This window comes from Pezoporus wallicus, unplaced genomic scaffold (genome assembly GCF_028554395.1).
Source record: "Pezoporus wallicus isolate ANWC-B61680 ecotype Strahan unplaced genomic scaffold, APGP_CSIRO_Pwel_v1 scaffold_2584, whole genome shotgun sequence".
Lineage (NCBI taxonomy): Eukaryota > Metazoa > Chordata > Aves > Psittaciformes > Psittacidae > Pezoporus > Pezoporus wallicus.
The window spans coordinates 722,562-748,342 of NW_026642851.1; the positions used below are offsets into that span (position 1 = coordinate 722,562).

The 25,781-nt window shown below is 40.6% G+C and overlaps 3 protein-coding genes across 6 annotated transcripts in view; 1 reads left to right on the forward strand and 2 right to left on the reverse strand.

The window, feature by feature from the left end:
- Positions 1-4,366, reverse strand: part of UMAD1 (UBAP1-MVB12-associated (UMA) domain containing 1) — an 82,358-nt gene extending 77,992 nt beyond the window's left edge. The window contains exon 1 of one of the 2 annotated variants that reach the window (XM_057432535.1): positions 4,253-4,366. The gene's annotated coding sequence lies outside the window, so the exon portion shown is untranslated. Of the gene's footprint in view, positions 1-4,248 lie in introns of both variants that reach the window. The other variant, XM_057432534.1, reaches the window with a different exon arrangement.
- On the forward strand, positions 4,322-7,979 carry RPA3 (replication protein A3). The gene is made up of 4 exons (XM_057432536.1): positions 4,322-4,488; positions 4,791-4,865; positions 6,474-6,582; positions 7,475-7,979. Exons 1-4 carry the CDS (start codon positions 4,390-4,392, stop codon positions 7,555-7,557), a joined length of 366 nt encoding a protein of 121 aa, XP_057288519.1. The 5' UTR covers positions 4,322-4,389; the 3' UTR covers positions 7,558-7,979.
- A 2,507-nt stretch (positions 7,980-10,486) lies between these two features.
- On the reverse strand, positions 10,487-24,195 carry MIOS (meiosis regulator for oocyte development). Of its 3 annotated transcripts, none has more exons than XM_057432520.1 (11): positions 24,126-24,195; positions 21,845-23,211; positions 21,552-21,650; positions 20,408-20,665; positions 19,040-19,209; positions 17,285-17,350; positions 16,495-16,653; positions 15,609-15,761; positions 13,999-14,203; positions 12,799-12,928; positions 10,487-12,549 (listed from the first exon to the last, which is right to left on the reverse strand). In XM_057432520.1, exons 2-11 carry the CDS (start codon positions 23,139-23,141, stop codon positions 12,453-12,455), a joined length of 2,634 nt encoding a protein of 877 aa, XP_057288503.1. In that variant the 5' UTR covers positions 23,142-23,211; positions 24,126-24,195; the 3' UTR covers positions 10,487-12,452. The 3 variants fall into 3 exon arrangements, with proteins under 3 accessions (XP_057288503.1, XP_057288504.1, XP_057288505.1); XM_057432521.1 differs by lacking the exon at positions 24,126-24,195 and adding an exon at positions 23,904-23,926; XM_057432522.1 differs by lacking the exons at positions 15,609-15,761; positions 24,126-24,195 and having other exon boundaries at positions 21,845-23,881.
- Between the last annotated feature and the right edge of the window lie 1,586 nt (positions 24,196-25,781).

Here is a 25,781-nt window from a genome sequence, read left to right on the forward strand (position 1 = left end):
AATTTTATAAACTGTTGTACTTCAAAAGTTAACATAAATCTTTCCAGCAACGGGAAATGCAACCACTAAATTTCTTGAGTTACATGTTAAAACCAGAACAAAGCCCCTGTCCAACAAAGAAACACAGAGCTGAATGGAAACACTCATGCTCTTGAAGATAAGAACACAGTTTAAGCACTTGCAGAATCAGGCTGGAGTTTTACTACTTGTAGGTAAGATGAGGTTTCAGTTAACAAAAGCTAACTGAACAACCAGTTTCCACACAAATTTCATTTGAGAGTAAAAATTACACTTGAAGTTTGTGGACCTGGATGCACGGTCACACAAACTGGAGACAAAAAGCACTTAGTTACACGGTTTTTTTTTAAAGCTGTCAGCACAAAATCACAGAAAATACACCCACCATTCAGAGATAGTACCACTTTCCTGTGGTAATTTCTCCTATATAGCACAGCACTTTTCCCTGCCAGATGGGATTAATTTTATTTCTATAGGAGACCTGAAATTGAATTCACTGCCTAAAGATAAAAATCTCCCTTGGTAGGAATATACAATTCCCTTCTCCTCATGTTTCCCCCTCACCAAAAAGTGAACACAAATTTTTCTTTCTCCAGTCTCAATCACTGATAGGTAAGGAAAATGCTTTTGGCACCACTTCTGACATTAGCAAGTAATAAACTGTGAACTATAGCAATTTTGTGAGGCTGCAAAAAATATTTTGTCTTCTGTGAGGCTCAAGAACATAAGTGAGATTGGACAAAGATGAGTTACAGAGCTGCACAAAGGGGTTAATTTATTCCTCCTGCATTTTGTTAGTCTCCTTTGACAAGAAGTATGGGTGACCTTTGAGCCAAACCAATACGTTACATCCAATAAAAATTTGCAATACAATGAAGATCCTAGCATATTTAACATTACTTTTTGGCTTTTTCCTGCATGTTCACAAGTGACAGGAAGAGAAAGGTAATTTAATGTTAAAAACAACAAAGATGCAGACAAGATAAGGAGGTGATGCCCAGGAATACAGCAAAGCAGAATTGCAGTGGCAGTGCCAGGAATTACATAAATGATGAAATGTGGTCAAAACAAAATACAAAACTGACCTTAAAGAAAGGACCAGAATAACTTCACATCTAGCAGTTTAAGCTATATAATCTATAGAAGAAGAAAACAGAGCATCAGAGCAATTCTCTTCCATATTAACATCTCCCGTGATTGATCAATAAAATATCAACCATAAATAGAGCAAGACATTTACAGCCTTGTGCAGCCCTGCTTATGACATGAAAACAATCAATTTAAGAGTCAAGAACATGTGTGTCACAACTATTTCTCTGTGACACCAAAAGCACAGTTTAAAAGCTTTTGCCCCAGTGTAAGTTACTATGTGAAGAAGTAAAAAAAAAAAAAACAACCAAAAACCAACATATAATTTCTTTTAACTGGCATTAATTTTAGTGATATTCCTTTAGTTTGCGCTTCTTAAAAACAGAAAGTAAGTATGATAAGAAACACAAAGACAAGAGGTATACACATATAACAAAACACTAACAAAGACTTCTTTACTTACATAAAATGTTAGTATTTTTAAAGTTTTCATAGAATTTAAGGGAAGCAGAAATACCAAGAACTATGCAACCCAAATTACTATAGTATAAAACCACTTAAAGATGCTGAATCACAAAAAAAAACCCAAACCAAAAACCCAACCCCGAAACATAACCACAATCAAGTCAGACCATAAAAGCACTGGTGACAAAGGCAAAGCCCGGAGTGAAATAACAGTACTCAAACCAATGTCAACGTTCAAAACCCTGAAGATAGAAAATGCTGAAATAGAAAGCACGGTGCTTATTACATATAACATTCAATAGGTTGAAACCCACTTCTTTCCCTGCATACAGTTCTTTTTAACTGCAAACCTTCAACAGCTGCTAAGTATGATACAGACACATATTTGTAAGAACTTCAAGATGTTTTTCTAACAGTTGACCCTTCAAACATAGAAGACAAATAGCCCTAAAAGCTACTTTGGAGCAACCTGCTGAATCTTGCTCCAACTGTTGCACTCTTGAGATCTCTCCTTTAGAATCTCTGAGGATATGCTAAGGAGATGAGGATATTCTCTTGCAAATAAACTACTGAAAAGGTGAATGGCATAGTGACACGTAGGAGATAACAACCAGCTGCACCCTAGTGAAGATATAACCCCACAGCACTCCCCTTCCTGGCCACATGCTGATTCTGCACAGCTTTGGGTGGTAGCTTGCTTCCTTGGCAATCTGATTCAGTTTGCTGAGCCATCACATCACTAACCCACACAATTAACAAAAACCACTTTGTGCCCCTTACCAAGCTGAACTGCTGGTTAGCAAGCTGAACTAACCCGTGGATGGTTAGAAGAGAGAGACAGCACATAGACAGTGCTGGCATCGCCCTTTTAAGCCAGAGCAGAGTTAGATTTTCTCAATTATTTCCTGGAACACCAGTCCTGGAAACAAAAAGGAAATCACAGAATGGCTGAAGTTGGAAGGGACATCTCTGGAGGTCATCTTGTCCAACCTCCTGCTCAAGCAGCGCCACCTAGAGCTGGCTGCCTACGTCCATGTCCAGACAGCTTTTGAATATCGCCAAGGACAGAGACTTGTGCCAGTGCTTGGTCACTCTCACAGGTAAAAAGGATGTTTCCTGATGCTCAGAGGAAACCTGTGTTTCAGTTTGTGGCCAGCCATTGCCTCTGGTTCTGTCACTGGGCACCACTGAAAAGAGCCTGGCTCTGTCCCCTTTCCATCCTCCCATCTGGTATTTATGTGTTTATAAGATCCCCCGAGTCTTCTCTTCTCTAGGCTAAACAGTCTCAGCTCCCTCAGCCTTTCCTCATATGTAAGATCCTCCAATCCCTTAACCACTGTGGCCCTTCACTGAACTCGCTCTAGTATGCCCATGTCTAACCTTGGACTCAAACCCGGACCCAGCACTCCAAATGTGGCCTCACCAGAGGTAGGTAGTGGGGAAGAATCACCTCCCTCCCCCTGCTGGCAACACTATGTCTAATGTAGCCCAGGATACCATCAGCTGCCTTTGTCACAAGGGCAATTGGGAGGAACCTCTCCACCAACAGACGGGAAAAACACACGGAAAAAGCCAAGACGTGGTGAGAGTGCCACATCCAGATGCTAGCTCTGGCTTACGTTCATCAGTTCCCATATCATGGGGATCAAGCATAAGCTTTTCAATGGTGAAATGAAAAGGAATTAAATTAACAGTTCAGTTGGAAGGGACCTACAACAATCATCTGCTTCAACTGTCTGACCACTTCAAGGCTGACCAAAAGTTAAAGCATGTTATTAAGGGCACTGTCCTAATGCGTCTTAAGCACTGACAGGCTTAGGGCATTGACCACCTCTCTAGGCAGCCTGTTCCAGTGTTTGACCACTCTCACAGTAAAGAAATGCTTCCTAATGTCCAGTCTAAACCCCGCCTAGTGCAGCTCTGAACCATTCCCACACATCTTGTTACTGGATACCACGGAGATCAACACTCCCTCTCCACTTCCCCGTTTCAGGAAGCTGTAGAGAGCAACGAGGTCAACTCTCAGCCTCCTTTTCTCCGAACTAGACAAACGCGGTACCCTCAGCCGCTCCTCACAGGACATGTCTACCAGCCCCGTCTCCAGCTTTGTTGCCCTCTGTTGGACGCAGCCAAGTACCTTCACATCCTTCTTAAACTGGGGGACCCAGACCTGCACACAGAACAGTGGGAGGCCGCACCAGTGCTGAATACAGTGGGATAAGATTCTCTTTTGACCAGCTGATTATTCTGTGTTTGATGCACCCAGTCCCCCTGGCTGCCAGGACACATTGCTGATTCACACTGACCCTGCTGTCAACCAGCACCTCCACTTCCCTTCCTGCAGAGCTGCTCCCTAGTCTTCCACTTTATACTCGTGTCTGTGGAAACACATGCGTATCACAGCCGTACCACACAACGTTTCGAACATCAGCTACGGCCTATAAAACAAACGGGGGTTAAGAAACCGGGGCTGGGAAGGCCTGGCTTCGGCAGCGGTGACCTGAGGGGATCCAGTATCTAAAGGGAGAGGGAAGACGGCCCTTAGGGGAGGGAAAACGCGAGGTAATTTAAGCGAAAAGGATTAAATGTCAGGGCTGGAAGAGGACGGCCGTTAAACAGCAGCGACACTCAACACCATCACCCCCGGCCCCGCCACCCCATACCGCCGCCACTCACCAACCTCCACCACCTCTTCCGGGTCGCGTCGGGCAAAAGGGAAGGCGTGCCGCTATCCCCCTCCTCCCCCTTCCCAAAATCCTGGCGCTGCCAGGGTAACGACGCCACTTCCTCCCGCGAAGGGCAGGTAGCTGTGCGGCCATGGGCGACGTCCACCAGGTGCCGCGGCACCGCATCGCCACCAGTCACCTGGCGCAGTTCATCGGCCAGCCCGTCTGCTTCGTGGGCCGCGTCGAGAAGGTCGGGGTCTGCTTGGCGGTCACTGCTGCCCTCGGGGGCGGTTGGGGTGGGGTAAGGCCTTGCCCCGGGGTGCACTCCCGCCTGGGGCCTTGCGAGGGGACGCTGTGGCCGTGCCTGGTGCAGCGGCCGCTGTCCTGAGGGAGGCCGCGGCTGCGGGCAGGCCCGGGGGTAGGGCGGCAGGCGGTTGTAACGGTCTGATCTTCCGGGAAGAGGCCCTCCGCGCCGGTCCGGCTGGGGCGGCTGAACCGGTAACGCTTGCAGCCCGCCGCCCTCTGAGAGCACGGGCCTCGTGTCTCTTCTAGATACACCCGACCGGGAAGCTCTTCGTGCTGTCGGATGGGAACGGAAAACACACGACCGTGGAGCTGAGCGACCCTGTAAGTTCAGGAATGCCGTGGAAGTACTTGATGTTGCCTCTTGTGGATCCCGGAGGTTTTGTCCCTTCTGAAACCTGTGCAAGCCTTAACATGCATTGAGTTTTTAGTCAGGAAAAAAAAATAATGCCTGGTTTCTGCCTTTTCCACCTGTTTCATTGCCTCTTACATCTTCCAGCTTCCATGCAGTATGTCAGGAGCCACCTTGGTCTTCATCAGTTTTCAGCTGATGTTGAGAGCAACAGCTCATTCCTTGTCAGACACATCCCTGTCTGCTAATTTGTCTTACTGTGTTCATTGTTTGCAGTGTCATATATGCCACTGCATGTATTAGCTTTATTTTAATTTTGCTTTTTCCTCCCTTTTTCTTATTGCCTTTATATGCCTAGCAGATTTTGTAAAGATAATCAAGAAACCCCAAGAATATGGTTTTCTCATGAGTATTTTGAGTTGACGTTTCTATATGCTTGTGTAACACTTGCCATGGCATTCCAGTAAACTTCATAGTTAGCTTGAGGCATCCTTAATGCAGTGGGTATAAGATATGCTGGCAACTACTGCAGAAAAATACTGCTTCCTTTGTTACCACATACCACTTACTAGAGGAATAATTGTCTTTACGGTTTTTTTTTTGTCCCTGTAACAAACGTTGTAATTAAGAGATTCATTTCATTGTGATGGTAAATGCTTTAACTGAGCATGTGTGTGGTCTTTACATCATTTTCTCTGAATAAGTTGTTAAAGGCTGAGAAATCGTGAGAAATTGCACATGGTACACTCTGATGTCCAAGATGCTTTCTAACTTCTTTTTCCCTTTAATAGATGCCTTTGTATGTATGTGTCACTCCTCCTTTCAAAAAAAGAAATACAAAATTGTGGGGAGGAGAGGGAATCTATTGCTGGGTGCCAGGAGATTTGCTAGAAAACTAAAAGTATGTGTTAGATATTGGAAGAACATTACTGAAATAGTACCACACTCTTAAAATTAGAATCTTAGAAAAGAAAGAAAACATCTTTAAGCTATACAGTTTTGGAACAAGGTTAAAGTTTTAGCTGTTTTGTTGGGTTTTTTCTTTATTTTCCTTGTTCAACCAAAAGCTTGTATTGTCAGTATCTTTGTATTCTGAACACTCACTGACAGATTACTTCAGAAATAATTTCCCATTATACCTCTTGAATCTGGAATACTGGAACTGCTCTCTGCAGTATATGATACCTCCTTACCTCTTACAGAGTTCTATAATTTTGTCAGGTTTAAATGCAGGGCATTAAAAACTGTATTCTGCTGTCTTCTTCAGTCTCTCTTCAGCGATTAAATAACACTTCTATATGCTTATAAACTGTTATCTTCCTTCTGATGCTTCTTTGTATTTTTTGTGTGTGTGTGTCAGTACTGAGTTGCCTGTTACAAAAGCTAAATCTATAAGTGGTTCAAGTTTTTGTGGTTTTTTTTTTTGGGAGAGGGACATGGCTGTTCAGTAGTCCTGTACTGTTTGATAGGGAACAGAAACTGAACAATCAGTTGTGGAGAGTTCCTAGCTTAAGTGCTATGAACTGGAGGCAGCAGCTAATTAATTTAGTAACACTAATTTTATATTTTGTGTTTTCTAGCTAGATGAAGAGATCTCAGGAGTCATTGAAGTCGTTGGAAGAGTAACAAATCAAGCAACCATTATGTGCATGTCATATGTCCAGTTCAGAGAAGATAAAAGTCCATTTGGTAAGTAAGAATATACATTATGATGTTCATTTTGAGTTTGTATTTAGTTCTTGAATAAGTAAGTAAGACAGGCTGAGAGAGTTGGGCTTGTTCAGCCTGGAGAAGGCTCCAGTGAGACCTGGTAGCAGCCTTCTAGTACCTAAAGGGAGCCTACAAGAAAGCTGAAGAGGAACTTTTTCAAGGGCGTGCAGTGACTGGACAAGGGAGAATGGTTTTAAACTGAAAGAGGGTACATTTAGATTAGACATTAGGAAGAAACTCTTTTTATGAGAGTGGTGAGACCCTCAAACAGATTGCCCAGAGAAATTGTCACTGCCCCATCCCTGGCAGTGTTCAAGGCCAGGCTGGATGGGGCTTTGAGCAACCAAATCTAGTGGGAAGTGCCCCTGCCCATGGCAGGGGGGTTGGAACTAGATAAGCTTCAAGGTCCCTTCTAACCCAAATTATTCTATGATTCTGTAAGTAAAAAGGGAAACCTTGTTTATCTTTGCTTATGGACAAGGTCTTTCAAGCTGCCAGATGTGCAGTAAAATGTGGGAAAGTTGAGTGTCATGGGAAAAATCCTGCACAAGATATACCATTTTACTGTCAAACTAGGGACTGACTTGAAGTTGGGAGCCAGCCTAGATAATTCTGATTATTCTCTCACTCCTGACCACGTGGTTCTTGCATTACACTGGACCTTGTGTGATTGTACAGCTCGCAGACCTAAAACTAACCTTCCAAAAAGCAAGCAATGGGAGGGTTGCTGCCTTGGAGAAAACTGGGGAGGATGATGGGCTCTGGGAACACTTAGCTAGAGTGTTCTGAAATAAGCAGAGCTTTAATGCTCTCATTTGCTTGTGGGGAATTTAGCTTACGCATCACAACAATTTTCTTTGCCTTCTTTCAGATCTGGAACTATACGATGAAGCACTAAAAATTATTCATGAATTCCCTGAATATTACCCGTTTGGTACTGAGAGGAACACTTGATTTTTCTTTGCATACATTGACAGCATGGTAACAGTTGAATTTATTTCCCACCAATACACTGAAAAGATGCTAATACATGCGCCACGTATTGCCACTGAGGAATGATTTCTTTGCAAATGTATTTGTTCAGCAAGGAGAACACTTTTGCGGCTCTCTCACTGTCTGTATATAACTCTTTTGCATCCTTGAGGGGTGTTCTCTTGCAGGATTGGTCTTGCTAGAAACTGAAGTTTTGTAACCAACTTTGTGTTGTTATTGGTAAAGGTTACCTTTTTACAGGAAACTTGTACTGAGGACATTTGGTGGGGGTTTAAAGATCTTTTTTTAGTCTCATTTGCTTTGGTATAAAATCTGTTGAACACAAGGGGTATTTTGCATCTTGGAAATGGTCTCCAATAAAAAAGTGGGCTTTTTCAGTGATATGTGGTGACTCCTGTTTTAGCAGACACACGTAATTTTAAGAAAGTCGAGTACGAGGTACTTACTCTTGCTCTGATGTTAAACACTTGGAAGATGTCTAGGTAGGCTTGGGGATTTCAAGTGCAGTTGACTTTCCATCACAACCTTTGTTTTTGGTGGGAGTCTAAGTGATGACTTAACCATGTAAACTTCTAAACACATCCCAATTTTCTTATTATCCCGGCTATTTACAGCACATAGCAGAATTCTTACAGCTCTTGCGGTAACAGTCAAAGGAAAATCTAACTTTGGAAATATTCTCTGTGAATTAATGAAGTATTTCATTGTATTTTAACTAAACCTTTTCTACAAAGAGGTTTCAGGTTTAACAGCTAGAGTTAGTGCCTTACACAGATGGCTGGCTTTGTGCTTATTTATACACATCTGTGTTTTCAGTCAAGGAACTTATGTTTCAACGGTTACTTATTAAAGTTACTACAAACTGGGTGGAGGATCAAGATAACAGATGATTCCTTCCCCCCTCCCCACCCTTTACTCAGAAGACAAGATAATGACAAAGTTACTGCCACTGGGAAGGAAACATCTTTTCCAACTTGGTTGATTCTACAGTTCTATGAAACCTGAGTCAGTCTTGTACAGCAAAAAAGAACATAAGGTCAGCATGGCATGAAGCCATGCTCTGTCCTGTAGCACTATTACCACTGTATTTTAGTGCTCAGTAGGAAAAAAAGTCATTTTAGTAACTGTGTGCATGTTTTCCTAGCATTTAAAAGTCTTTGATTCTACTTTAGAAAACTGGTATTTGTGCTTGTACATATATTCTGTAAAATGTTACATGCAGTTACCAAGCAAACATCATCCAGGCCTGATAAACCAGTCTACCATTAGATGGCTACACCATTTTACCCCCCACACAGAGACCATCCTTGGATGGGTGGGCCTGTGTGTAAATGTTTTAATGTATCCAAGTGGGAAATGCTCCAGTTTCTTTTTGTTAGTCAACACTCTTACTTACACAGTCATGCAACAATGATATGTGGCTAGGCAAGCAGTGTACAACTTCAAGTTTCCACTACATGCTCTTCATCTACTTCTCGATATTCTGGCAAGGGTTGTGAATAAACAGCCTACCCTGGCTATATATAGCTGTACCAGTAAGACAGCAATGCAAGGAACTGTGAAATATTCTTGATGTTAAAATAATGCTCAGGTCACATATGCATTTATCAGGTGTGGGAAGTTGCCAGTCATTCCATGTATCGAGGGGAAAGGAATAGCCATGGAGCCTGCTGTCTGGTAGGATGGCACTAACAAGGTGAAGGTGTGAGAAACTGCTACACCTGGTAGATAGTAAATTGGGAAATAGTGGCTTCATGTATTACTGACCAGAGGGGAGTCACCAGAGCAATTCTATCACAAACACAGAAGAGGTGTGTCACCAAAAACAGGACAGCAGAAGATCCAGTAATGGAAGGTATAAACAGGAGTCAGCAGTTGCTTTGGGAGGATGTGGGTGTGATAAAGGATGGGAATCTGGGAGAGTATATCAATGATGTAACAGGGCTGACTGGGAGAAGTTCCTGTCATTTGTAGCACAGCAGTGAGCCTGCAGCTCCCACTACACTTGTGACTGATCTTAGGGACCTGGCTTTTTTCCCCTGCACTTCCCAAGCGAAGGTTTGGAGCAGCCTTCCTAACCTTGGCATGTGGAACAGTGCCACACTGCCTTCTCCTGTAACATCTGGGAGAGCTGGCAGGATCCTAATCTAAGGAAACAACTAGAAAACACAAATGTGGTACAGAAAGGGTGTCTGCCAGAGGACAGAAATTCCCTTGTAGTGAGGATGCCCAGGGGAGGGCACCAGAACGCAGCAGTGCAGCATGCACGAAGCTCTAGGGCTGCGCGCAGGTGAGGTGAAACCTCATGTGGGATGTCACTGCATACTTGCCTGGCAATCACTAAACTCCTAGATGACCCTGGTCACCATCATCAGGACTGCTCCACTGTCCTTGCTCAGGCGCGGACACATGTACAACTCACACTGTACTCAAATGCAAGCATCCTGTGCATACAGTGAGGAAGTGCTTGTGCTTAATCAGGGAAGGGAGGCAAGGCCGGAGCATATAATGAAATAAAAATACAGAAATGTAGCCAGCATGAACCACAGTGTCAAACCATATTGGCACACAAGGCCACTTTTACCTAGTTAACTGAGATTTAAGCAGATATCAAAACAGTAAATGTAAAAGTAACTGCAGCTATTAAAATGTCTGGAGCTATCATTTTTGTTAGAAGACAATAGATCACCCCCCAAATCACAGCTTTTTAAATGTAAAAGCAAAACCACAAAAAAAAAAAAAATCATTAAAAAACATACACCTCTACTTCGTAAATAGTGGAATTACTTGTCTGAGAGCCCGATCACCAATTACAACAGCCAAAACTGGTAGTTATGCTGTACTGGAATATGGACACACATGCATAATACAAAACCTTTCAAAGACATGCTGAGTATCAAAGCAAGCACCTAGTTTAATGAAATGACAGAATTTGACATGAACAGGTACAGTCAAGTTGAAAACATTACAAATGAGTTTTTCTTTTCATAAAAAGATGAGACAATGTAAGTTAATAGTTGTGTTCACCTGGACATGGAAATATCAGGAAAATTTACTACATGTTGTTACTACAGAGGAATAAAAACATATTCTTGACACTTACAAATCCTCATTTCCATAAAGCAGAAGTTTTATTGCCTGTATTTATATAAATAGGGTATGATACAGTAAACCCCAGGTTACATTTATAAATGGAGAACATTTTGAAGAGTTCTTCAACAGCAACACGAAGTGTGCAAATATACTGGAAAAGGAAATAAATACTCCCAACAAGAAAAAAAAAAAGAAAAGTAACTGCTCTCCCATGCCTACAAATATCAAGTACCTCTTAGATTTTAGCTTAAAAAAGATCTTTGTCAATTAGGCAAGAATTTTAGATCAGAATAGATGCAGAAGACGTATTACAACATCAGCGCTAAACCATAAGACACAACCCAAAGCCCTGAATGGAATTGTGTACATCTGCAGAAAACACTTCTACGTTCTATCATGTTGCAGCTACACTAGAGCACTTTGAACTAGTGGTATACTACAATATATTCTCTTTTAAAACAGCCATTTTCACAGTCCTGGCAATACAGTACCAGTTTATTGCTAGCATTCCATTTAGTATTTCGTAGTACGCAAGTGTTAAGTAACTCATATACTGTTTCTATCAGTAAATAAACACACACCAAGTAAACTGATGTTATTATCACATACCTTAAAACAGGTTTTTTTTTTTTCCCCTAATTTGTGTGAATTTTGTTGCCTATAAAATTAAGGACAACAATACCAATCAGCTCCTAGAACAGCATTAGCAAAATAGCACTGTATCTCTCTCAAGTTAATAAATAACCCTAATTCCAGCTGGTAACATCTAGGACTACTTTGGTTCAATGACCTAAAATTGTGCCGCCATTATGGAGCAGACTGGTATCCGCTAGTGACCAGAAGCAGGATTTATATAGGTTCATTTCACACTTCCCAGCATATTTCAGAAGTACAGGGAAATGCTCACTATTCAAAAGTCCTCAAATACATTTGAAGACAAAATTCAGCATGTAGTTTAAAACTTAAATATTTACAAGTCTCCAGTCCTTGAGACTTCAGATCTTCACAGTACTACATTAAAAAAATAATCAAATGAAACCTCCCCACGGTTTACCTGCACTCTGCACTGAAACAGACACATGGCTTTTCAGGGAACTCTTCTCTGGGATAGACGTCACTAGGAAACAAACCCCCAATTCTTTAGCATTAAAATTCACATCAGCTAGGTATGTAGGTAAATGAAGACCTTGAACTGCAAACATGCTGCTTTACTGTTAATAAAATGTGGGAGCAGAAAGAAATTGATTTCTCTTTAAAATAAGTCTTCAGAGTACAATTAACAGTGGCACTTTGAATGAACTTTCAAGGAAACTCATTTGCATACAAGAAAGTGTGATCAAACAATGGAAGAGTCACTTTGCATCTTGTGAAGAACACTTTTGAGGTGTTTATTTTGAAGGCCCACTTTCATAGCATATAAACACTGGTTTGTTTGGAAAACAAATACAAGGGCCGACCAGCACTACCCTTAAAGCCTTTTTATTAAAAGTTCTTCAGATTTCAGGAAATCCAAAGAGTCCACAATTCCAGGAGTGCTTTTGAGCTGAACTGTTTCAATCCTCTGAAAAAGGACCACATACCACACCCAGAGGCTCATTTCACAGATACCTGCCTCTACCAAGCACAGTCATACACACAGCATTTTACTATACTAACCCGATAGCAATTTATTTTTTCAGAGTCAGTAAGTGACCTTTGTCATAAAATATATGCTTGGGCTATGATGGAGATCCACAAGAAAACTTCACGTTTTCAAGCAGTATTTATGCCTGGACAGTCTCTGCTGGAATGAGATTCCCTGTTGTATCCAGCTGCATACACTTACAAGAGCAGGCGGAAACTGGGCACTCAGTATGGTCCCTGGATAGCCATAGTAGAAAAAAGAAAAAATGGGTAAAATAAAATTAACAGTAATTTTGTAATCTATTACAATTTGTATGTGCAAGGGCACATACTTAATTGTAGCTCAGAAAAACTCAGCATCATAACGAAGTTTTGCACATGTTCTAAACCAACAAAACATGATAATAATAGATACAGCAAAAGAGGCATGTCCTGCTCAGCGCAGCACAGACATGGGAAGGAAGAAAGATTTTAACATCAGCTTACCTGAACCAGCTAAGCATGTGCCCAGCATGTCCACCATGCCTACAGTTGTGGCACCAAGTAAACCAGTTGTTGAACTGGGCTAATTTCTTGTCTTTGCTGAGATCCACCTTTTCATCTGACTTGGATCCTCCTGTGCAGAAACAAACCCACCACCCCAAACATGCTCGTAAATCATTATGCTTCTTTTATATTTCAGTCCCTGTAACACTATTAGAATAAATTTGAAATTAGCAACATTATGTGAAGAAATGGCCTGAGAAGAGCCACACAAGTCAGTAAAAGAGAAGTTAGTAAAGAACTGTTGGAATGCCAAAGAAAGAATTACATTGCTGAGCTGTTGCTTCATGTCTTACAGGCATCCTAAACTTGCCTATTAAGCAAATTTTACAGACAGAATCTCTTTCAACAGTGATCTATGTTTCAATGATTACGTTCCATTGAATTATGGGCCTGTTTCACTGCACATGACATGTTTGCTTTAGACAAATCAACAAAATCCAAGTTATGAGTTGGAAGAATGATAATATAGAAGTCATAACAGATGTGAAAGAACAAGAAGAAATGTATAAAGAGATGATAACTGCACAGAATTTCATGGCTCTGTAACAAGACTGGCCTAAAAATATGAACAAAATCAGTTCCATTTAGACCTTATATAATGCTGAAGCCAAGACATGTAGAACCAAAAGATTCTTTCTAGTCACAGTATTTCTTAACTGTGACAACATGATCCATATGTTCTTTCATACTTAGTGACAGAGAGAATACCGCATTAAATTATCCTCTCTTCCAGCTAAAAGTCTGGAAAACATTCTATAATTTCTGTAGTATCCCTACGATTCATCTCAAGAAAACACACTTCCCATTTCTTACAGTTTTGAAGCTCACAATACTGACCACCACAATACTTGCATCTTTTCTTCTAACCATGGAATTTCACTGACACTGTCACTGGGAAAACTGTAAGAACACAGTAACTGTGCATACTGTCTGACACCAAATTGCTGAGACATAGGTTTCATCATAAAAATCAGATGGGATATAAACATGTTTTCAATTATGGTCTTCCTCCCTCAAATGAATATTTACAGAATGAGTACAGACGGAAAGAAAAAGGTGCAACAGAAGATCATCCAGTGGACACTGCCTATTAGGCCTCTAACAAGTACTCCATCTTATTAACTAAAATGCACATCATACCTGGACAGCTGGAAACTGGTGTTCCCATATTTATCAAGCAAAGTGCACAGCGAGGAAGGGGTTTACGGCAACCAGGACAGCTTGTAACTTTTGACTTTGTTGGCGAGCCACTAACTCCATATTGGCTGAAACCTCGTCCCTGATGAGGGATAGCTGAACAACTGTAAGAGATTGATTTTCCACAGAAATTGCAACTCACAAACACCTAAAGAAAACAAAAACACATTAATTTTTTTGTTTGGTTACGTTTTTGCTACACCTATGAGTGAATTTGTTCAAGCTAGTAAACACTTATTTACCAGATATTCTAGACAGTGGCCTGAAAAGCCAAGGTGACTTGTGAAGGAATTTCTACCATCTTGGCTTATAGATGTGCCACACAGTCATGAGAAGTAGGCCTTAATGATGATCACTTACCACAAAAGCACATGAAAACATGCAGAATTATGACAACTTGCAAAGGTATTATTTAAGATAATAAAAAGCTGTATCTGCAGTCATGAAAGAAACTAAGGGTACTCTAATTACTGTATAATTAAATGTGGTCTCTCCTTCCTTATACTCACTCTATGACCAGTCTCAAGCATGAGAAATTTCCTGATAATCTTTCTCTTTGTACCTTATGCCACAAGTTCTGACTTAAAATCCAAGGAGCACTTTTTAAACTCTTTAGGAGCTGTTTATGTTGATCACATAAGGAAAGAGCAGTAAAATCCCTCCTGCCTGGAGCAGCATGGATGCAGCTCTCCTTAAACAGCTTTGATGGATACATTAATTCAAAAATAGCCTTCCTCAGAGACCGTTGGGCCCTCAGGCTTGCAGTGCACATATGTAGCAGAGCAGAAAGTGCCGTGGTAAGAAGAAGTTGGCTAAAAACGCCACCAGATGTTAAGCAGATAGCATTTGGACAGGGCGTTAGTTTTTGGTTTAGCTCATGTTCAGAACTGATAATGAAAGTTGCTGTTCACTTTCAGTTTAGGGTTCAAGAGCTTCAAAATAGCTCTGAGGTCCACCTCAATTAAAACAGAGCCAATCTGAACTAGTTCTTGGTTCAATTCCCTGGCTTCAACATCATCCTCACCCTGTTGCTGAATTCACCTGGATGAATCATCTCTGACATTATTTTTTTCATCATGGGAGGAAAAAGGGACCCAAACAGTTTTATCAGAAAACTGGTGTTGAAAAGATTCGGTTTCTAAAAGACAACCTGGTACTTGAAAGTAAAAGGTCTACAGAAAAAAAAAAAAAGGCAAAAAAAGAAAGAAAAAGGCGGGAAAGTGATTTCCTAGATTAGGGATGAAGAAATGTAGATTTTTTTTTTTACTATAGTTCTGCACTCTGTCAAAACAGTTATCAAGTGTAAAAAATAAAAATAAAAAAACAGAAAAAAAAATGGAGGGAAAAAAGAAACAAAAAAAAAGAAACCACCACAACAACAAAAAAAACAACCCACAGTTCAGCTCCATTTTTAGGGCAGCCTTAGCTGAAATCTTTCTTCTGCACATGAATCCTCATGAAAGCCAATCTGCAGCCAGCAACTTTTTTCTATAGAAATACCAGGCCACCTTCCTTTCTGGACTGGTCATACTTCATACCAGAATTACATTTACCTGGGCTAAAGGTTTTGAACTGGGATCCAGCTTACTCCTATGGATATCGAATTCTGCACGTTTATGCCAAAATCTCCAAGCATCTAAAAGATTCCTGTAGTTCTCAATCCAGTACTGAACCCTCTCATCCTTAAGTACTTCTGATGGAGAACCCTAAAGCAGGCAGGGAAAAATGTCAGACATGCTGAAGATACACAATACGTATTACTTACTTCTAAAAAGGCTTTACAAAGCGTACGATATGAGAAATAACAGTGTAGTTTGTTTAGAAAAAGATTAATTTTCTCTTAAACTGCAACACAAATTTGATAATTTTTTTCTCCAGTCTGCCGCTGCTTGAAAGTACTTGTGCTGCCAGGTCCTCCTAAAAACTTGTGTCTGTCAGATGAAGTACTACAAAATTCTGTCACATAACACATTCTAAATCATTGTTATTATATGCAGTTAAACACGGTGTTGGCAACAGCTGCAACTGTAAGCACCAAGACAAGTCCATCATAAAAAAAACCAAACCCAATGCCTACAAACAAAAAAACTCACCTCAGTTCTTTGTCAAAATCCTGGAAGCAAAAAAAAATAATGAACTTCTCTGAAAATACACCAGCAATAAGCAGGGGAATGGGTATTCCCAGTTCAGCTAGTGAAAAGGGCTACTTTTTCTTTTTGCTTCTTTCCCCTACTATCCTCTCAAGCTATCTCAACCAGGGAGAGTGAAGAAACATATTCATAGTTAACACTGATTGTTTCAGATGATTCCACAAAACACACGATATATATTGTCCCAACTGATTACAGAAAATACTTTTTAGTTCAAAAGAGGCAGTATTATTCTGCTACAGAAGCTGTATTTAGTTCTCCTGTATAAAGATATGAGTGAAACACTAACCTGTAGCATGCAATAGCTTGCTGTCTGGACATCTCCCGTTCTGTCAACGTAACTTTCCATCAAGTCAACTCCATCTTTTGTCAGCCCTGTTAACAGTATTCCCTCCAAATTCCCAGCATCTTTCATTTCATTCGTCAGCTTTTCAATAAACCTGTTCAGCTACAAAACAGAAAAATTTACTTAACTTTTGCCATCTATTCAGCCTTTCCTAACTTGTGTCATACACTGGCATATAACAAAACTTTCATGATTTGGATAGATTTAAGAGTATCAGCTGCTAACAGAACATGTTGCTTGCTAGACATTACACAGAAAAAGTTATATGGCTATATCTATTGTATTGCAAGAATTCAAGTATTTATCAACAAACTTTTATGCCTCCTGATAGGAAGAGCAAAGAGGTAGGTTACATATTTAAATACTTTAGTGAATTTAAATGAAAACATTCCTGCTGTAAAGCCAAGCCTTAATTTGAATATAAGCATCTGGAAATAAATACTGAGTAAGTACAAATATTCAAGAAAAACAGACATAAAGGTAATGCAACAGCATTTAGCAAACTAGCATGTCATGAATACTAATAAAATCCTCAAATAAACAAGAAAAACAACGACAACAAAAAAAAAAAATCAAGCTGAAGGTACAAACTGAAGACCAGATTATATCCTATTGCAGTGAGACAGATCACTCATGACTTTTCCCACTGTTCACCCCTCCACTCCAGAGTTTCTTCCACCTCTAAATAAAGTCCAGCCTTACAGTTTGCTTAAATGTGCAACCACAAACTTACCTGAGCATCACTGAGGAACTTGCAAGCAAATGCCACTCTGTCTCGTACAGCTACATTATTTTCATACTTTGGAGAGAAACACAGAAATACCACCATCACACACAAGTTTCCACCTTGTCAATACATTGTTTGTAAAGGTCAGACCATTTGCACTATTGTATAGCTAATACTATGAAATTAATTATGTACAAAGAAAATGGCACATCTGAAGAAAGCAAACACTAAATCTGAGATTAATCACTGACACTCAGATACAGGTATCAGAGCAAGACTAGCTATAGGAATAATCTGTTCAAATGGTAGGAAAACCTAGTATAAAACATCCTACGAGGTTAATGAAACTCCAAAACAAAGAAACTTTGCAGGTCATGTAGAGCTGGACTTAGAGCTTCTAGCACATACAGCTAAGAATGCTACCAAGTCACAGGGGGAAGGAAAATAAACCTTCATTTACCATATTTACAAAATAACTAGCCTAACCACCAAATCCTTTCTAAAAATCATGATTAAAAGTTAACAAACAAACAAACAAAAAAAAAAACCAAACCCAAAACCTCAAACAACTAAAAACTAATTCCAAAAACCCAGAGCACGGGTTTCTCACAAGAATATTGGCACTCAAGGTGCAGAAATGCAATAATATTTACTTTCTGCTTTTTAATCCTTTTAGTAGAAGTGACACTGAAGGGAAAAAAAAAAGAAATAAATCCTTGACTACATAAAATTCCAGTACTACGCTGTGCCTGTATTTTCCCTCCTGATGTTCTCAGAATAGGAACTGTGATCAACACTGCCAAAACAAGGAGATGTGCTTGGCAAAATATTTTTTTATGCAAACTTCAACAGGTCTCACTGAAGTAAACTTAAAACAAGAAAAAAAAACAACAAACCAAACAACCCACCTTGTGATCTGTCAGTTTCCAATTCAGAAATAAAAAACAACTATAAAATTATTACGTAAAATCCAGAGAACCAGAACATTCTCCCTTGACGAAAAAAAACTCAAGTTTCTCTCTTTTGGGTTTCTTAAACATTTCCCCCCGTCCCCACCCCTTTTTTTTTTCTAAATACCCTAAAAGCATCATATCGCATGACAACTTTCTTTTCAGCGGATTTAGGCCAATTATCCTGTTGCATTACAGAAGTCCTCCCTTGAGCTAAATAATTCCTATAGAATCCAGTATTGCTGTTGTTATTTAACCAAGGATCAAGTGTATTACTCCTCCAAAGGCTCAAAGTATCTCATAATTAAAGATTTAGTTTGTTCTTCACATGGCAATTTTATACCACATTCAGAAGATGTTTACTTAAAATAATTTCACTGTGTTGAAATACTTAACAGAATAGCTTCACAAGAAAAAATACAACCCAATGCATATACAGCTAATGAAACTCTTGCAAAATCCCCTGCACTTACTGTTTTGTGCATTTCCATTATTAACCTCCCTTCCCCTTTTCCCCCTGCTTAAATTATTTTGATAACCTATTTCTAGTAGTTTAATAACCCCATGCTAAAAAAAAAATCCTCTAAAAAATGTGTAAGCTATATTATTTTCTCTGTTTATGCATGTTTTATTCACTAATACGTCTGTTTAGCAGAAAAAAATCTTACCCAACAGTATCAGAAGTCAGTACATTCTAATTAATTCATTGAGTATAAAGCACTTCCCCTACATATATGTGTGCACACACAGACACAGACATATATAGGCACCTATTACTTAAAGCAGTTTTAACAAACAGAAGTTTACTCACCAAAACACCATCATAGGAACCAGACTCACTTGTAAGGAAAGCAAACATAGCACACAAGTAGGGATTGTTCAATTGCAGTCTAAGAGTACTGCACATTTCTCTCCAAAGTGAGTTCTTCTCATCTGTGTAGCCTGATAGAGCCATTGCCACAACATTAAGGTTCAAATCACCTATTAAAAACAAACAGTGAAACAATATTCAAGTTAAAAAAATCCAATTAAAACTGTAATTGAAAGCATCAGCTTGAAACAGAACATTCTGTCAGGATGCAAGACAAATTGTAGTAAAACTAAATAAAATAAAACACACATACCCTATAATTTATTAGGGTCTGCTTTAAATGCCTCTGTTCAGGTAAGGTAACAGCTCTAGAAGACACAAGCCCATGTGCATGACGGCCAGAGTTACATTTTAAGCAACAACACTCTGGTTGTTGAAATATTTTTAAATAGTTTTGAACTGCTAAATGTGTTCCTATCACTGTGATAAGATTGTCTTTATCATAATTCGTATTCACAAGAAGTAAAAACATAGGATTGTGTATGTAGCCATCACTTAACTGACCTAGCTGAAGGATGACAATTGCATACAGCAGCTTAAAGTTAACAAGTTTCCTAAAAACATCAAATCTATTTCATCTAGATATTAATTCTGCCATAAAGTTTAATTTTGTTTTTGAATCAAAAGGCAGTGTGTCTCTACTCTGAACTTTCCCCATGAAAAGCACACACTTCCCCCACCAAAAAGGGGCAATATTAAAAATAAAGAGAACCTTAACAGCTCCCTTCATGTCTAACCTACCCACTTTAGTGGCAAGACAGTCTTAAATTTAATAAGAACAAAGATGCAAATTGGAGTTGTAGGAGGAATATTGGCAAGAAAACAGAACAAAAATACCTCCGTCTCCTGGCTCAATTGTCTTAACTTTTCTCTCCTACACTGCAACTCTTACCAAATATTACTCAAAATCAAATGTTTTCTGCAGAGCCTGAGTATTACATTTCAGTTATTCCACAGCTGTTGTACCAGCAGGAAGTGGCATACAGCCCAATAGAAGCAGATATACATGACATCTGGCCAAGATGCAACTCCATTAAAACAAAAGAATCCCACTACTTCTGAGTGTAACACTTTCTGTGGAATGCAACAGTAGGAAATTGAAACATACAATCTATTTTAACTAAACAGTAATGCTTATGATAGTCTGAGGAGTGAAATATCAGGATTTGCCAGATTCTCAGGCTCCAATACAACTACTTCAAGTACCTGTAAGACAGCAGGCAAATTTTCATACTATATAACTCTGTTTTCAGAAAAAAAAAATCTACTAAGGTGATTCAATACCAAAATAAAAGATACTAAACACACCTTTTCCTGAGGAAGCCCCTTTATTTAGAATTTGTATTGCTCGCCGTATGTCCAAGTTGAAAAGTGCTACAGCAGCAGCTCGCTCCCAGTCTCCTTCCTGTTCCAATGAATTTAGAAAAGGTTCCACATCTAAGTCTGTTCCCTTCTTTATCCACCCACAAAGCTGCAAAGCCAAGGATCTTTCCTCACTCAGATACTGAATAATATCTGCCTGCCTATCAGATCCACTCCTGCTGTGCCTGAGGTTCTCTGTTGTTCCTAGAAATGGGAAATAAGTTAAATGATGCTTAAACCACAATTTAAATTTAAATTGCAATGACAACACAACACTTAGATTTCCATCATAAAGCCAAGTATCATATTTTAGAACTTTAACATTACAAAAAACTCCATGGTAAGGAGCAGCATACACAAAATTATTTTGATATGCAAAAATCATGCATTGTAACTTGTCACATATCCCCCAGTAAGACTTTTTCATCCTCTATACATAAGATTTTGGAAATTCCTGTTGCAGTTGACAGGAGCTGTCAGTATGTCCAATTTGAAAATACATAATACAGCCTAGCACCTGTTCTACCAGTTCTTTCCTTAGCAAGCACCCATGTGCTAGAAGCCTTCCCACCACTGAAGAGTTACTTTTTTTGCTCTAAGGAGCATAACATTAATAAGAGACATAACAAATAAAGAAGGAAAGATTCAAATATTAGATTATCCTAATAAAAACTTCTCTGAGCATGAGAGGCATGAGATGTCCAGACAGCTTATTTAAACATAGTTATACAAATGTCCTACACAGTGACCACAGTAAAGAACTACACCCCTGTGTAGCACTTCAAAAAAACATAACAGTTAAGTGGAGAGCAAGAATTTTCAGTGCCATAGTCAAAAACCACACTTGGAATAGTTCAGTTGAAGATTTACCTCCAAGGATACTTGTTTTCATTGTCACTGACTTTCCAAGAAAATTCTCAGAATTACTGTAACATAAACTGTTAAATTACTTGTATTAAAACACAAACAGAAATACTTTGTTTCTCTATTTTGAAATAGCCTCTTTCAACAATTTTTAAAGGCAAACCCATGAATGCATCATTCTGTAAGCATATTACAACAGAACTTATCAAAGTTGGAATATTCTTACCCAAAGATGACTTCACAATTGATTTAATGCCAGCATAAACTAAGGGACCTTTGTTTCCTGTAAGTTTTTGATCCATATCTTCAGTGTACTGCTTCATAAGTATTTTCATGTATAGGAAGCTTAATTTTTTCCCAAGTGTTTAAAAAACTTTTTTATTTTTTAATTTAAAGTCACATTATATTAACACATACAAAGTATTTACAGGATGTTGCATTAAAGATTTTCAAGAATTTCATAGAAGTGGTTTACATATAAAGGCATATTACTTCTTCAGGATATAAAATAAAGGATATAATGCAGAGTGTACCAAAGTGATTTCAGCTGAGGATCTTCATTTCCAGCTAGGAGGTGATTTCTCCAAACTTGTTCGGTATCAAGACCATACCTTGACAGAGCTCTGAGCCGCATTTTGGTTGCTATGTCTTTTTCCAAGGAACTAGCCTTTCCTTCTTCTGTACACTCATATAAATGTCGTCCACAAGCCCACATTAAGGAGGTCACTGGACTCCATGCAAGAGAAATTCTTTCAAAAACTGTGAAGTCAGACATAGTCCTGTTGGAAGTCACTACTACCATTCGATTTTGACTTGTGGGATGCCAGGCAAATGAAGCAATGTAGTTTTCACATGGTTGGACACTTCTTTCAATTATTGTTGGCTCAGTCTCATCTCCAATAGGGGTAGGAGTATGCTGCATGTCATACAGTCTAATGATATTACTATCCCTTGTTAAAGTAGCTAGCAGTCCTGTTCTTGTTGGACACCACGCAACTTTTGTTAAGGGTTTTGGCTGCTCTGTCAAGGTCAAAACAGGCTTTTCAAACTTTCTTAAATCCCATATAGCAACCTGACCTTCATAGAAGGAAGCTACACGATCATGGAAATAGGGATCAACAGTCACTCCCTGGACAGCCTTAGTGTTTACAAATATTTTTTGGCTTGTGTTCCTCAGATCAAAAATAGCCAGATTTCGATGCATTCCAGCTAAAAGCAGCTTCTGATCCCGTGGAAGCCAACACAGAGAGAGGCAAGCATCGTTCTGACCTAATTCATATAATGGCTTTGTTACTACCAGTCCTGCTTCTGCATCTCCTGATGAAAGTCTTACTTTCTCTGTAGCAACTGCAGTCTCTGAGGCATATTTGCTACTGATATCCCAGATGAGCACTGAGAAGTCAGCTCGATGTTTATCTAACCCAGCAGCAAGCCAATTACTATCCAGTGGGTTCCATGCAAGGGTGTTGCATTGCCTCGCATGTTTGGGAACAAATTCTTTGCCTATTAAATCTTTACATTTTGAGTTGTGGTCTTGACCTAGGCTAGTAAGAACCACTCGACCATTGGCCTGTCCAACAGCAAGGAGGCATTCAGGATCGTACTTTGGATACCAAGCCACACATTTCATGTACGGTGTATCGGAATTTATGGACAATAGCGTAGCTGTTGTTTCTTCCGATAATCGCAAGGACCCCGCCTTGAGTTCTGAACTTACAGCAGAGTCAATGTGATAAAGGCTCAATTCCGAATCGCACACAACAAATCTGTCAACATGGTGCGGGGCCCACAGAATATCAGGTTTGGAGCCACTCATGTTTAGGGTAGGTTTACACACAATTTAAGCTCTTGTGAGAAGAATCAGGTGACATCCATGCATATGGAAACTGTTGAGAGAACAAGTTGTACCAACGTTATCAAAACCCACATTCCTTTGTAATCTGAGATCATCTTTAAACAAACAAAAATATGGCTCTGAATGACATTTAGCCCAGGGGTTTAACACATACGAATTCCAGGCCGAAACCTGAAGCATTCTCTTCATTACATCACTTTCCCCACAGCTCACTGGTTTTGCTGGCGTATTCCTACAGAGACAGAGCCAACTGAGCCACCTACAAACCTGACAGCAGGATTTGCTGTGTTTACAAACTCAACACGCATATTAATCTTAAAACAGGATTAGCTGAGATGTGATGTAGCATAATACATGGGTGTGCTGCTGGTAAAGGGACACTCCCTAAAACATGCAGAGAAAATCACTCTAATTGAAGTGCAATCGTAGAGAAAAATTAGAGTCTGCCTGTTCTGTCTGAAGTCTGTTCCACAGCCTGGAAAGGCTTGCCCTCTTCAAAGATTCCTAAAGAAATACAACTTTTCACTCTTTATCTTATTCTACTGCTCCAAATCCCACCTTCTGCCCCAGCACTACCTTCTCCTCATTCACGTTTGGCCTAACAGCATTCATAAATGGGCACTGCTGTTAAAGACCATTTACACTTTCAGCAACTGCGTGCCCAGAACCACCACACATACCTACATACAAAACAACCCCACACCCTATAAACACCTTCTGTACCTGGAGAGAGGCACACACGCGATTGGGAAGTACGAAAAGGGAGCGAATGTACTCCTCCTGGGCCTCCTGATGCCCACGCCCCGGCCGGACTCCGCCGTGACAGGGCCGCAGCCCATCCTGCTCGCCGCTTTCCGCTCAGGGGCGGCTGCCGAGACCTGCGGGCACACGGCCTTGGAGACAGGAACGCACCCACTCCCCCCGTCCGCGCGCGGCTGTGCTCACCCAGCCCGAGGGGCCCTCCGACACCGCTACCGCTGCAGCCAGGGTAAGGAGGCGGCGGCGACCCGCCGCCAGCCGGCACGGCCGGCAGAGAAGGAAGCACTGAAGACGCACGACCGCTTCCCCCTACGGTGCGGGGAAAACAGCGACACTTCCGGCGCACAGGGAGGAGAAAAGAACGTTACTTCCGGAAGAGGAGCTGCCGTGGTCCGCAGAGCGCCTTCCGCTGGATGGAGGCGCGCTAATTTCCGGCCTCGGAGCGCGCCCTCCCGCAGTGCCGTGGCGGTTTCCGAGAGGGGGCGGTGCTCGGGTGGTGCTCAGGCTGTGGAGGCCGTGGTTGAGCGGAGCGTGGCGCTGGGCAGCGCGCACCCTCCAGGGGAACTGGAGAGAACGAGCTCAGGTCACACCGCGAGCTGGTGACTGCAGACTGCGCTGGTTTCATATCGCAGTCACAGGCTTGGCGTGGGTTTGGGTAGGAAGGGAGCTTAAAGCTCATCCAGTTCCGGTCCCCTGCCCGGGGCAGGGACACTTTCCACTAGACCAGGTTGCTGAAAGCCCCGTTCATCCTGGTATTGGGCACTGCCAGGGATGGGGCAGCTGCAACACTCTTACTGCTTTATGTCGCATTCTTCCATGGCTTATTGTTAAAACGTTAGCATTGATAAGTACTCCAACAGGTGGAAAAGGGGCTAACAGCGGCAATACCAATTTTTACACACGGGTGGAAGTAAGAGGTAACAACTGGACGATATTTCTTACACTGAAAATTGTGACCGGTGTGAAGAAAACCTCACAAAACACTCAGCCTGGAGCATGCCGTTGGGTGCCTGTTTGCCCTGCGAATAGCTGGTTTCCAGCGTCCTTCCACTGCAGGAATGTGCAGGGTACTACACACCACATCTTTGGTAGCAGCAGCTCTCTTGACATTGCGTTCAGCTCTGTCTGCACTTAGCCCCTCTACCTTCCATCTGTTCCGAGTTCTCTCTTTTCCAACCCGAGTGTTCCATAAGTGGGTGCAGATGACCTTTGTTAAAGGCATACAAGGTTGGACAAAATTAAGTAGATTTGCACAAGAAGTACAGCAAGTATATCCCTCTTTCACCTTACTTCTCCTCCCCTTAAGCTCTGTCTCTCTACTCTCCGAAGTATACTATGCTGCTTTAAAATATTATATGTGGATTTTGACTGAAGGAAACCATCTGTTTTTCATTAGCCTTATTCTTGGAAATGACTGGATTGCTTTGGATAAAATGTAGCTGGAAAAACATCTGGCACAAACAGTTTCAGTTTCTGTCTTTAAAGTTAAACTATAAACAACAAAAAAGTCTTAAATAGGAAATATTAGGCAACCTTAAAAGGGGAAATACTCAGTCTGTCAATAATTATACAGATGTGTTCCACACACATTCTCTAGATGTGTTCTTTGGTGCATCTCTGGTTTTGAATATACTCTGTGATGGGAATTAAACATGGATATGGAGTCTAATCTACACCCTGCAGATGCCAAGTCAGTCTTCATTTGACTTTTTAATCTCAGAAACATGCCAAGAGAAGGAACAGCTGAAGGCTTCCTACCTAGACATATAGGATAAACTCAAAATTATTGTACTTCTGCAACGAAAAAATACTTAAAAATAGATACTACTGTAACTGCACAAA

Bases quoted from the DNA above. Each gene is read 5' to 3' on its own strand.
- RPA3 (XM_057432536.1), top strand. From the start codon at position 4,390: ATGGGCGACGTCCACCAGGTGCCGCGGCACCGCATCGCCACCAGTCAC. The intron at 4,866-6,473 runs GTAAGTTCAGGA...TGTGTTTTCTAG, and splicing joins CCGTGGAGCTGAGCGACCCT to CTAGATGAAGAGATCTCAGG. The intron at 6,583-7,474 runs GTAAGTAAGAAT...GCCTTCTTTCAG, and splicing joins AGAAGATAAAAGTCCATTTG to ATCTGGAACTATACGATGAA.
- MIOS (XM_057432520.1), bottom strand. From the start codon at position 23,141: ATGAGTGGCTCCAAACCTGATATTCTGTGGGCCCCGCACCATGTTGAC. The intron at 21,651-21,844 runs ATATCCTTTATT...ACATGAAAATAC, and splicing joins ACTTTGGTACACTCTGCATT to TTATGAAGCAGTACACTGAA. The intron at 19,210-20,407 runs GTGTGTTTAGTA...TGTTTTTAATAG, and splicing joins AGGGGCTTCCTCAGGAAAAG to GTGATTTGAACCTTAATGTT.